General features: G+C 46.5%; 1 protein-coding gene across 1 annotated transcript; it reads right to left on the bottom strand.

The window, feature by feature from the left end:
- Window positions 1-1,237: 1,237 nt before the first annotated feature.
- BHLHE41 (basic helix-loop-helix family member e41) lies at window positions 1,238-7,248 on the bottom strand. Its single transcript, XM_031000846.3, has 5 exons — window positions 5,870-7,248; window positions 5,671-5,734; window positions 5,226-5,333; window positions 4,784-4,895; window positions 1,238-4,322 (listed from the first exon to the last, which is right to left on the bottom strand). The coding sequence occupies exons 1-5, from the start codon at window positions 6,247-6,249 to the stop codon at window positions 3,232-3,234; spliced, it is 1,755 nt and encodes a 584-aa protein (XP_030856706.1). The 5' UTR covers window positions 6,250-7,248; the 3' UTR covers window positions 1,238-3,231.
- Window positions 7,249-11,573: the final 4,325 nt, after the last annotated feature.

The following is an 11,573-nucleotide window of genomic DNA, read 5'->3' as shown; positions in this document are numbered from 1 at the left end:
TTTTATGAGTATAATACTATACTCATAAAAACATTGACTCAAGATTCATATTTGCCTGAAGTTGGAAAATCATTTTAGCTGAAATTTCACCACTACAAGTATAGAAGCCTCTTTAGTGAATTATGACTTCAGCCTTTTAATTCATTAAAATAAATCAATGACTAAAATAACGTTTTTTCAGATTTTCAGATACAATATAGACAATATTATTTTTGCATTTCTGTTCTAACTTTATCTTACCATGTTACCATATGGGCACTTGGACTAAATAACTGACTTATAAAATCTGGCCCAACTCTGAAGATTTTTTTATCTCATTATACCAAAATTATACACATGCTAAAAACATTGTATTATCCTCTGATTCACTTTTAATCCTTTTTGGTTATGAAACTAATATTACTACAGTAGTGGCATCAAAATATAGCTCAAAATATTTGAAATGCTGTTTTTCCCATTCTGATTCAGATAATTTTTCTAAAGTTCAATAAATTAACAATGCTGAAAAATCCTACATAGTTTTCTAGTGTTGATTTCAATTTCCTTTGTTCTATGGTTTGTTACGAAGCTTCATGGAGGCTGCTCAATCAAGTTCAGCTTACTTGGTCCAAGATACTGCAATGGGAAGTAGTTGAGTGACTGAGGGATATAATAGAGCTGGCCACTAGTGCTAGTGCTGACTCTAGGTAGCTCTGTGACCTTGGGAAGATACTTAATATCTCTGGGCTTCCTTTCTTTTTTTCCTATCACGAAATGCAGGGGACTGGATGAGCTGTGGCTCCTTCTGGCTTCATACTGTTAGGACTTGCAGTTCAGTTGCCATAAAGTCAGCAGAGGGAGCACTTTTTCTACATCTTATACAATCTGACTCTCATTTAAACATTTTCAAAAATCAAGGGGTTTGTGAAGAACATTCCTGAAACTAAAAGCTGACAATCCTTCACTGTTTGTATCATATCACAGATTTGAATGGAAATTTGAGAAAAGTCTAGAAATTATTTCTGATCCTGGAATTCCATGATAAAGTCCCATGACAGAATTATTTTATAAAAAGAAGCCAAAACACTCTCATATTAAGCACCCCTTTGTGATCATCTATTTATACAAGACCCAGTGAAAGAGGAACACCTGACCGTACTAGAGAGGCTATGTGATGTCACAGACGAAAAGTGAAAAACTTGTCAATCATTAAAACAATAGAAAATTGGGTCTAACATAAACCACACAAGTTAATTGGTAGGTTTTTCTTTTGCACTTTTCATTAAGATACATTGGGAACGAGCAGGTAGACAAAGCCAGAGCCTGGAGGCTTGCAAGAGATTGGAAATGTGTGACATCAAGCCAATGACAAAAAAAAGCTGTAAATCTGAGAACTGTAGTGATTTGTATCCCTATAGTTATAGAGATCTTAAAACTAATTGAGCATCCATTATGTCTTTTTTAATTATTAGACAATATCATATCGTATATTAAAGTTTTTATTCCTTAGTAAGAATTTTTAAATCACAAAATAGTGTGGCAATATTTAGGTAATAGAATTTATGGAGTGCTGAAAATACTAGAATATAAAGATAATTTCTAGTTTATTGTCACATACTAAACTTTTCTAAACCAGCTGGTTTCTCGCAGACAGTATTTATTTTTTTAAAATAATTTAAGACAGCATAAGCTTGTACCAAGCATAAGCATTGTAACAAAAGTGCAACTTTTCAGCAAATCCTCCCCAAAAGATATTTTAACTCAAAATATCATTAGCACATATTTTCTCCCTACAAAAATAGCATGTCAGACATCATTAATTGGATGTATTAACAACTATGTACATAAGAGCCACCTTGTAGGCTAAGAGTTTAACGTTGTTTAAACACAGCGTTTGAGGCAAACAGTAGCAACAGCAGCAGCAAATGCACCAAACTGACGAAAAGACCCAGATATTTTCCTCACTCATAGTCAGACTGTTGTGTCTCACCCCTTACATAACATCCAAGTGAGATTTCTCACAGTGCTACCTTGGCAACAAACTAAAAATATCTAGACAAGGTCTTGGTTTAAGCCTTATTAAAAAAGCTTTCTTTGTGATTATCTGGTATCTGGTTTGGTCTCCAGAAAATACATAGACTTGGAGATAGGAAGGCCTCACAGGACTTCATTCTATATCTTTACAGCATTTCCAATCAAAACTGACCAGTTAAATGCTTTCGTTCACTTTTGAATTTTAACAGAATATAGGATATATCAGTTTGGACTTGTTTTTTTGTTGTTGTTGTTTTTTGTTTTGTTTTGAAGTTCAGTGCACTTTTTTACAGTAAGATTACAAAAATTTAGGAACATGATGGATTAATGAGAGTGGGAATAGATGCACTTGAGATGTGTCTGTATAGATACCTATCTATGGATAAATAGAAATCTGTACAGATAGATATCTATCTATATATGGACTAAGAAGAAATTAAGATGAGTCCATTAATTCATGGTCAATTTCTCAATAAAGTGTTAGCAGATGTACTAGGAATGATTCTGGCCTTCTCATCCATCTCCTTCCCTGACTTAGTTCTGACGATGGCCCAGCTCCGTGTTTCTTTAACGAGTGCAAGTTACTAAGAGATACCATTTAAACCACTTCAGAATAGGTTGCAACGTGAGAAACTGCATCCTCACTTCTTTGAAAAATATATGCCTTTTAGAAAGCTGAACATTAGAAAATACTGAAGAGTAAATTCAATTCTAAAAGATCCTCAATCTGTTTGTGGAACGCCTCCTAAAACAGGCAGGGCAGCTTTGAGAACTAGCTCTACATAACAACTACCTGCTGTTCCATGTCAACTCCAAAGACGTCAAAGGTGTTAACATCTTTCCCCTACCCCGGGGTTCACCTAGCTCAGCCACAGAACAGACCCTTCTTACTTCCTCTCGAATTAGGTTCCAATTTTAAGAGATAATGGAACATGGCCTAAAAGGGGGCAAAACTTATTTGGGGGATTAAAAAAAAGAGCCAATGTCTTTTCGCAGAGGATCTTTTACAGCTGGTGGGGGGAAGAAAGGGATGTTAGTGTGTGGAGGGTGGGGTGGTGAGAGATGAGCAAAACAGGAACTCCGAATGTACACATAACACCTGTTTTGTTGTTCTTGTTTATGCCTGTCGTGCATCTATTACACTTCCTCCCTTAAAGACCTTAAGGGTGTTTTAACTTCTCACTCTGCTTGAACCTCCGTCCTTCGGGACGCAAGGATTCAGGGAGCTTCCTTTCCTGGCTGCGAGGGATCTTCCTGAGCAGAGCTCTCCGGGTTCCCCGGCTCGCGGGGCCCGGCGAAGGGCAGGTGGGTGCGGCCGTGCGGGTGCTGGGGGTGCGGCGCCCCAAGGGGCGCCACCTCGTGCGGCAGGAGGGTCGCGGCGGCGGCGCCCGCCTTCTCGGGAGGGGGCGACAACACCGAGGACAGGCAGGGGAACGCGGCGGCGGCGGCGGCGGCGGCGGCGGCGGCTGCCGCGGCTGCCGCCGGGGCGGGGATGCCGGGGTATAGCAGCGGGAACGGGGCGGCAGCCGCCGCCGGGTACAGATACTTCTCCAGGCCGCTCTTGTCCAGGAAGGGCTGCACGTAGGCGGCAGCTGCAGAAGGCGAGAGGAAGCAGAAGGGCAGGCAGAAGGGGGCCGCGGCGGCCGCGGGCTGCGGGAAGGGCGCGCCCCCGCCTCCGCCGAACGCAACCAGCGAGCTGAGCAGGGCGGCGTCGGGTCTCAGCAGCGCGGCCGCGGCGGCAGGGTCGGGCCCCAGGAGCGCGGCTGCCGCCGCCGCCGCGCCGCCCCCCGGGCCGCCGCCGCGGGAATCCAGCTTCATCCTCTTGGGCGCCGGCGAGTCCTCCCCGGGAGGCTCCTGCTTGATGGTGACGCGGCTCGCCCCCGCGCCTTTGCCTTTCTCGCGGTCCGGCCGGGCCTCGGCTTCGCCGCCGTAGCCGCTGTCGGTGTCCGTGTCGTTCTCGGCGGCGAGCTCGGCGCTGGGCTGAGTCCGCTGGATGACCGGCACGCAGTAGGCGAGGGGCTCCAGCTTCTGCCCCGCGCGCTCCAGGCAGGGGGCGGCCGCGGACCCGGCGGCCGAGGGAGCGCCGGTGCCTTTACTCAGAGGGACCTGTTGAGTCAACAGCTGCGGGGTGGGCAAGAACTGGGTGGCCACGGCGTGCAAGTGGTTGATCAGCTGGACACACCGCGGCTCCCTGGGTGTCCAGCTCTCAAACCGGGAGAGGTATTGCAAGACTTCTTTGGCGCATGTTTGAAATCCCGAGTGGAACGCATCCAAGTCGGACTGAATGGGCGATTTCAGAGATCGCTCCCCTAGGATGAGGAAGGGATGGGGGTGGGGGACGGAGGAGTGGAGGCAAGAAGAAACATACCCACGTTAAAACATCTGCTTATCACGTGGGCCCTGCATCGACTAAAGTGATCTCGGTTTTTCCCCAGTATTCAAGTGATATAATCCACCAGTTGACGAGAGAAGGGGGGTGGCGGAGGTGCGGAGCGGGGAGAGGGCGCTCTCCTCCCAGCTGAAAACCAAAGTGGAGCGGGTGCAACCGCCACTGTAAAACCTGATTCCTCCGAGTTCTGCTGAAAGCCTCTAGGATGCTTCGGGAAATGGGCTCGTTCCAATGAAGGGAAAGTATAAGCAATTTAACAAATGAGAGGGAACCCATGAGCCCACGGAAAGAGATGGGGTGCGGGTGAGGGAGTCCTGACACTGCTCCCCTGTGGGCTGCCCCGCTTCATCAGGGTAGGCTGGCCTCCCTGAAGTGACTTACCATTCTGTAAAGCAATTATCTTCTGATGCTGTTGCTCGGTTAAGGCGGTTAAAGCTTTTAAGTGTTTCAAAGTTAATTCCAAGACTACAGCTTTCTCCAGATGCCCCAGAGTCTGCAGTGGTGCAAAAAAGAAACGGGCACTTGGTTACTTAAAAACACACATTTGGCTTAATTGGCTGTCCATTCAGCACAGCAATTTAAGCAAACACTTTGAAAGAAGTACTATTCTTTTACTTCTTGAGCTTTCCACAAGACAGGTTATAAATGATTTCTTGCCTTCAGCTGGGAGCACCTACTCGAGTTTGCGGGAAACTCTGTACGGTATAGCACAAGTTTTAAGTCAGGAACTTATATTTACATTTATTCTTATATTTTCTGGGAGTCGCACCAGACTATTAACACGCCCTTGGAGAGCAGCAAAGAATGAAAATATGCATCTTACTGTCAATTTCAGATGTTCAGGCAGTAAATCTTTCAGCTGAGCAATGCATTCATTAATTCGGTCTCTTCTTTTCTTTTCTATTAATCTGTGCGGTAATTTGTAGGTATCCTTAATATATGAGAGTCATGGAAAAGAGAAAACAGTAAGCGAAACATTCACTTATTGGATATTACCCTCGTCTGCCCCCCCGCCCCCCCCACCATAAAACATACTATGTGATAAACTACACCCAAGAAACCTTTCGTCTGGACTGTTCTGCAATGTAATTTAAATTCAGGTATGATGTTTAATATCCCCCTGAGAGTACCCAGTAAGCCACTTAAAATTCACAGTTGGGGAAGCTCAGGGGCTGGAATATATTTGCGGGCAGAGCTTCACTGTGAAATCAATGGCTCTAATTAACTACCCATGCAGGTTATGAGGAATATCGGGAACTTACACTTACCTTGGTGTCGTCTCGTTTCATGCTCCTTTTGGGTTTACACATATACAAAGAGGAATAGTCCAGTCTGCAAAACAGAAATCAGCATCAGGCACCCATTCGGGGAGGGGCTCTGCCCTCGCCAGCTCCATACCACTTTCTGGAGAAGAAAAAAATCAAACCAAAGCCTAGACAGATATTCGCAAGGGTGCGTGCACCTTACCCTATAAAATCTCTATGTTCCAGTAATTGTCTCTCTTGCAAATGAGGAATTCCTTCGTCCATGTTCAACTGCTGTTCGTTTCCTCTGTTTCGATTTTTGGGGCTCTGTACAATAATCTGTGGGACGGTAGGCTTGGGAGACCTTGGGGGGATCTGTGCGTCTCCAGTCTCTCTCTCGCTCTCCCTCTTCAGTGCAGTGTTGAAAGTGTGAAGCAGTTGGTCTCCCCCTCCACCGCGCTCGCACACACACACGCACACACACGCACACTCGCGCCGGCCCCACTGCGCTGGTAGTTTGCTCTCACTCCAGGCAGTGTTTGGCCACAGGGCACGCGCGTCGCCGGCCAGACCAGCACCCAGCTCACGTGCGGAACGTACCATCCGCGGTCCAGCCCGGAGGGGGGCGGGGGAGGAGGGGCCGGGCCGGGAGGGGGCGTCGGGAGAAGGCGGCGAGAGAAGGCGAACGGCAGGAGGGGGCGGGGACACCTGATCAGGGCCACCGGAAAGGAAAAACAACTTCGGCCAAGCTATTCATCTTCCCAAAGGCGATGCAGTCGGCAGGAGGAGGGGGGAGTGGGGGTGCAGGGGTGCGGGGCAGCCTGAGCTTCCTTGGCTCGAAAATGCGACTCCCTGGGTTCGTCCGTTATTACGGTGCAGGAATGTGAACGTGGCTTTTTGCTTTTCCACCGATTGTGCTGTTGGTTTGAACCATAGAAAGGAAGGGAAAAGAGAATTCGCGGTGGGTAAACTTGAGTCCCAAAGGAAATTTTGGAGACTTGTTTGCTCACTGATCAGTGGCCTGGAGGGGACTCCTTGGCGCTGGGTGGAGAGGTTGCCTCGAGAAGAAGCAACTTGCAATCCGCTCCTTGAAGGATTTAAGATACATGAAAACGTTGTCACTGGGTCCGAATGTCGCAATCCAAGTGTCTTTCGGTGACACGGCGTCCCTGGGCCAACTAAACTTCCCCGCAGCAGCCGGAATTGGGGTGCCACTAATCACAGCAGCAGATGACGACGTTTGGGGCCGCGTGTGCTCCTGGAGGAACGCAGCGGGGAGCGAGCCGGGGTTGAGTGGGGGCTGGGAAGGGAGAAGGGGGTGGCACGAGAGGGGCTACCACAGAAAAGCTATGCAGCATTTATCACCCGCCCGCTCAACTCTGCCGCTTTCCGAGCCTCCGGTGACGCTACGTGCTTTCCCCATCCCCCCGCCCCCCCGCGCGATAAGAGACGCCCGGAGTGTGCAGAGCCCACGTTTACTACCGCTGGCACCTCCAAAGCCTCCCTCCTTAATCCGGTCTCAAACGGGTACCAGCACAGGGCCAGCAACGTGATCCGACCTGCCGCTGCTGCCACATCACTGCTCGGGGAACCCGTGCGCGCGCGCGCTCGCCCTGCAGCCTCGGCGCTCGGCGCCGGGAAGCACAGGCCAGCAAGAGCCGGGTTACCTTTCCCCAGAGCCACCCTGGGAGCATGACTCACTGCTAGTGAGAGTTACCGGGAGGTGCCCGGGGATGCGCACTGCCCACGCCGCCCTGCGAGCCCAGGGGAAAGCATGTCCTGAGGGACTCCCAGGGGTGGGATGGAGGCTATATATATATTTCTCTAGATATACATAAAGGCATAGAGCAAAAACCAAGGTTTTTCCTGCACAGAGAGGGATATTTACATTCTCCCCGGGGTGATCTCTGAAACGTTGATTATTGCCGGTGATAAGTGAACCGAGGGGAGAAGAACGCCAAAGGTACACGCACCAGGGCGCAGCAGGGACTGGGGCGCCCGCTACGTGTCCCCCTGCCCGCCCCGCCGGGCACGGGTTCCGGGGACGGATCTGGGTCGCGGGAAGCGGCGGCTGGGAGGAGGTCACGTGTCTGCGGGAGTCGCGTCTCCTCCCCGACTCCAGGAGCAGCCCGGGCCGCGGCGGCCGCTCGCGCTGCTGCAGTCTCCGGAGTCCTGGGCGGAGACGCGCACTGCGTCTGGCTTCGTGACTCGGGCGGCGGCGGCGGCGGCCCAGGATCACCCCGGCATAAGGAGACGCTCGCGGTCCGTTCAGTTCATCTGTTTAGAGGGCCTTTTAAGGTCTCTCGACTTCCTCAAATAGAGGAACGTATTTTGCACCAAACAGGCAATTTAATCACGATGGTTCTTAATTTAAAAAGTATTTTTAAAATGCTGACTTTATTTTAAATCTCGGTCCGACCTCTCTCCTATTTCCAAAAGGTTAGGTAATTAAGACCCTTCAATGGGGAGGGCACGTTGGAGCCCTAAAAGCGACCTATTCCTGCAGTACTGTATCATTTTTACCTCTTTTTAATTGACTAAAAATGGGAATGCCGTTAGGTGAATAATTTAAAAATTAAAACACCAGGTCCCCTTCTAGATTTCTGAATGTTTGGAGTAGAAAGGGGATGTAAATATTTGCTCCAGAGCTAAATTTCACTTGAAAAGGATGACTGGTTAGGGAAAATGAAATAAAGACAAGATCATTGCATTTTGGCCTCGTCGGGCTAAAAACACAAGGCAGACATCTGACCAGGGCAAACCTTAGAAGCTAAGTCTGGGGCAGAAATTAAATGCAAGTTGAAATAGGAGGAACATGATCAGGAGCCTTGAGGCTCAAGGGTGGGTTAAATAAGCTTGCAGCACCCCATAATTTAAAGGGACAAAAAGCTGCAAATGACACATGAAGCTTTTTTCTGTTATCTCTTTGAGCCTCCTCTCTCCCCCATCCTTTCTGCCCCAAGCTTCCCCACTTCCGTACCCTTTTCCCGTGATACCTACCCAAACTGCAAATGGAGTGTTTTCCCAATTTTTATCTCCTTTGTTGTTCTTGATCCCCTTTTCCTCTTCTTTTCTGTCTTTCCTTTACATACTCACCTTTTAACTCATGTTTCCCTTTTTCATTTCTTCTTTATCTTCCTTTCCCTTATGTTCTCTGTCTACCTTTTCCCTGTTAAATGCCAGCTTTTGCCATTTCTCTGTAGTTGTGTCAATCTCCTGTTTGCTTTTTGCCCTTTTTTTCCTTGATCTTTCACCCTGGCGACTCTTCTTGCTTACCCACTTCCCTTAAACTTGAATCCCATTCCTGTTCTTTCTCAAACTCTTGGCTTCTGGAATATTGGGCATAGTTTGATGCCTCTGAATATCCCTTTGCGCAAGAAGGGTGTAACAATAGCTAACAACTATATAGCCTTTAAGATTAGAGTGCCAGACTGCATTCAAAGAGCTTTTTATGTATTAAGTCATTAATCATTTCCACAACCCTCTAAGGTAGATACTATTATTGTTTCCATTCTACAGATGAGAAAATGCTTACAAAGTGAGATTACAAAATATTTCCAAGGTCCCAGAGCCAGAATTTAAGCCCAGACAGTGGGTTTGAGAGTCTGGACCCTGGACGACTCTTACACCTTAATGTGAATAGTGAGTGGTAAGGTGTAAGTGTTAACTAGCTGCTTCAGGGATGTTTTTCTATTTACCAGTATAAGTGTGCACATTTGTGTGTGTGTGTGTGTGTGTGAATGAACTTGTGTGGGGAGTTTTGCAAGAGAGATGGAAAAGGGAGAGGTGTTAGCATTGGAGCTGATGACAGAGATAAGAAAAGCTATGGCAAAAAGAAGAGAGGCAGTCTTTTGCCATGTCAGTGAGTCATTCAGTTAGCATCTAGCTTCAAATTTATTGATTTAAATCCAAATATCCTAATTAATTCTTATAATTTTGTACAGATGGACAGATGGAAGTACAGTTTAGAAAAGGCTGATGGTGACCAGCTGTTCACCAGCTCTGCTGAGCAAACTGAGCCAAGCTCTAATGTGAAGACTTCAGGTTAGTAATAGGAAAAGTTCACCTGTGGTGAGGTTAGAAAGGGAAAAAAAGTACCCTAACAAAGGAACAGAAACTAGAATGCCGTCTTTGGATATGTTTTAAAATAGGTTGAGTCTTATCTTTTTAGGAAAACTTAATGCTATCCTGCTGAAAGCCAAGAAGATACAAGATGAGCTCAAAGCCCCTTTGAGCTTATAATTAAAGAATTTTGTGATGCTTTGCTTTCAATTAAAGATATCCATCTTTCTCCTTTTAATAGGCGAGGGGTAGCTGCTTCCATTGCTTTTCTTTGGTTAAGTAAGGAAATCATTACCTATAGAGACACTAATGAAAGGAAATACTTAGGCCAATTCCCCCCCCTGCCTACTAAGTATCCTAAGTCCTGCACTCATTATATTCACCCTGTGACTTTAGAAGGCCTTATCCTGTTTGCAAAGTCTTGGATTTCCAACAGAAACAGAACTTGCCTGAAAGGATTAAAGTTTCCATGGGGAATAGAGGTTTTTTGCCTCTTTAGGGTTCTGCAAGCCCTACTGCCCATCTGGAGAATTAACTCCAGGGTGTTTTAGGAACCCAAGTGTGATCCAAACTAACTGTACATCTCTGATGGCCCCAAAATCTGCCTAGGGGCGTAGAGTCTCCTGCCTGTGATACTGTGAAAATGGCCCATCTGAAGGGCAGAAGCCATTCTTGATCACCTCTGTTTTAGACAGTGGACAAGAATCTACAGACGTTTTACATCAAAGTTAAGCAGAGTCCACAACAATCTAAAAAAGTTTTGGGTTGATGCTAAAATCAAGGCCTGGAGGGGATAGCGGGGTGGGATCTGGACTTACAAAAGCTTCCCTAGGAATTTCGGCTCTTGGCATGCACACCTGCTCTCAAGGGAGAAGAGTTAATGTTGTCAGGCACACCATAGAAAGAAGGGTGCCTCAGAGAAGGATTTAAGGAGGGATGGCAATTCCACTGCTACTCACCAGAAGCCAGTATGACTTTAAAATATTGATGATGTTATTTGCTGAAAGTACCAGATTTTAAATGCCAGAATAGAAGATTGGGTTTTCCAGTTGCATACTCAGCAAATGAGCAGAAACAGCACACGTGTCCCGTTTTAATTTGTAAAGGAACTTAAGTCTTTCTGAAGACTATCAATTAATGTGTCCATAGCCATAAACATACCTATGAACCATGTTGTACATTTATGTAACACTGCTCAAGAAGTTTATGCACTTATTAGTCTTTGCATAGCTTCAAGGAGCAGATAATATTGAGTATTAGAAATAAATTTTATTTCTGCTGAAATCATTTGTATTTTCATATTTACGTGACGATCAAAACCATTCATGCAGGCTGTTCTGCATTTCACATGTGCTCAAAATTCCTGGAGTTCTTACCATACAAAAGACAACTAGGAGACAGCCAAGCCCAAAGACCACAATAGGAGGATTCCCTGGCCCTTCTGCCCCTACCTATCTGCCTGGTCCCTCATGGTGCCCATGTGCTTCTCATACTGATTGAGGTGGATCCATAATGAGACCGGAAAAGTAGCATGAGGAGGAGATGACAAACCCATTAAGGACTTTCACAACGTGTTCTCTACCATTTCTCTGGAGTCTCCTGGACTAGTTGGATGGTGGAAGTCTGCAGGAAGAGGGGCTTTTTAATGTCTGTGTTTCCTTTGTTACTGCTGATGAAAATTCTTGGAAAAATCTTCCAAGAAAAACATGTTTATGCAATGTGAAGCACATTCAAATATAAATAAGATGCACTAAATGTCCACTTCTCTCACCCACCCACTATGGGCTTCATACGGTCCTTACATCAATTGTCAGATGGTGTCCTCCTGGTGCAGAGAGTTGTCAGTAACAGATATTTCTTCTGAC

Source organism: Gorilla gorilla, chromosome 10, assembly GCF_029281585.2.
Source record: "Gorilla gorilla gorilla isolate KB3781 chromosome 10, NHGRI_mGorGor1-v2.1_pri, whole genome shotgun sequence".
Classification (NCBI taxonomy): Eukaryota; Metazoa; Chordata; class Mammalia; order Primates; family Hominidae; genus Gorilla; species Gorilla gorilla.
The sequence above is the reverse complement of the archived record's forward strand: the minus strand, read 5'-3'. Positions and strand labels throughout refer to the sequence as shown.

Bases quoted from the DNA above. Each gene is read 5' to 3' on its own strand.
- BHLHE41 (XM_031000846.3), bottom strand. From the start codon at position 6,249: ATGGTACGTTCCGCACGTGAGCTGGGTGCTGGTCTGGCCGGCGACGCG. The intron at 5,334-5,670 runs GTAAGTGTAAGT...TCATATATTAAG, and splicing joins TGAAACGAGACGACACCAAG to GATACCTACAAATTACCGCA. The intron at 4,896-5,225 runs GTAAGATGCATA...GCACCACTGCAG, and splicing joins CTGAACATCTGAAATTGACA to ACTCTGGGGCATCTGGAGAA.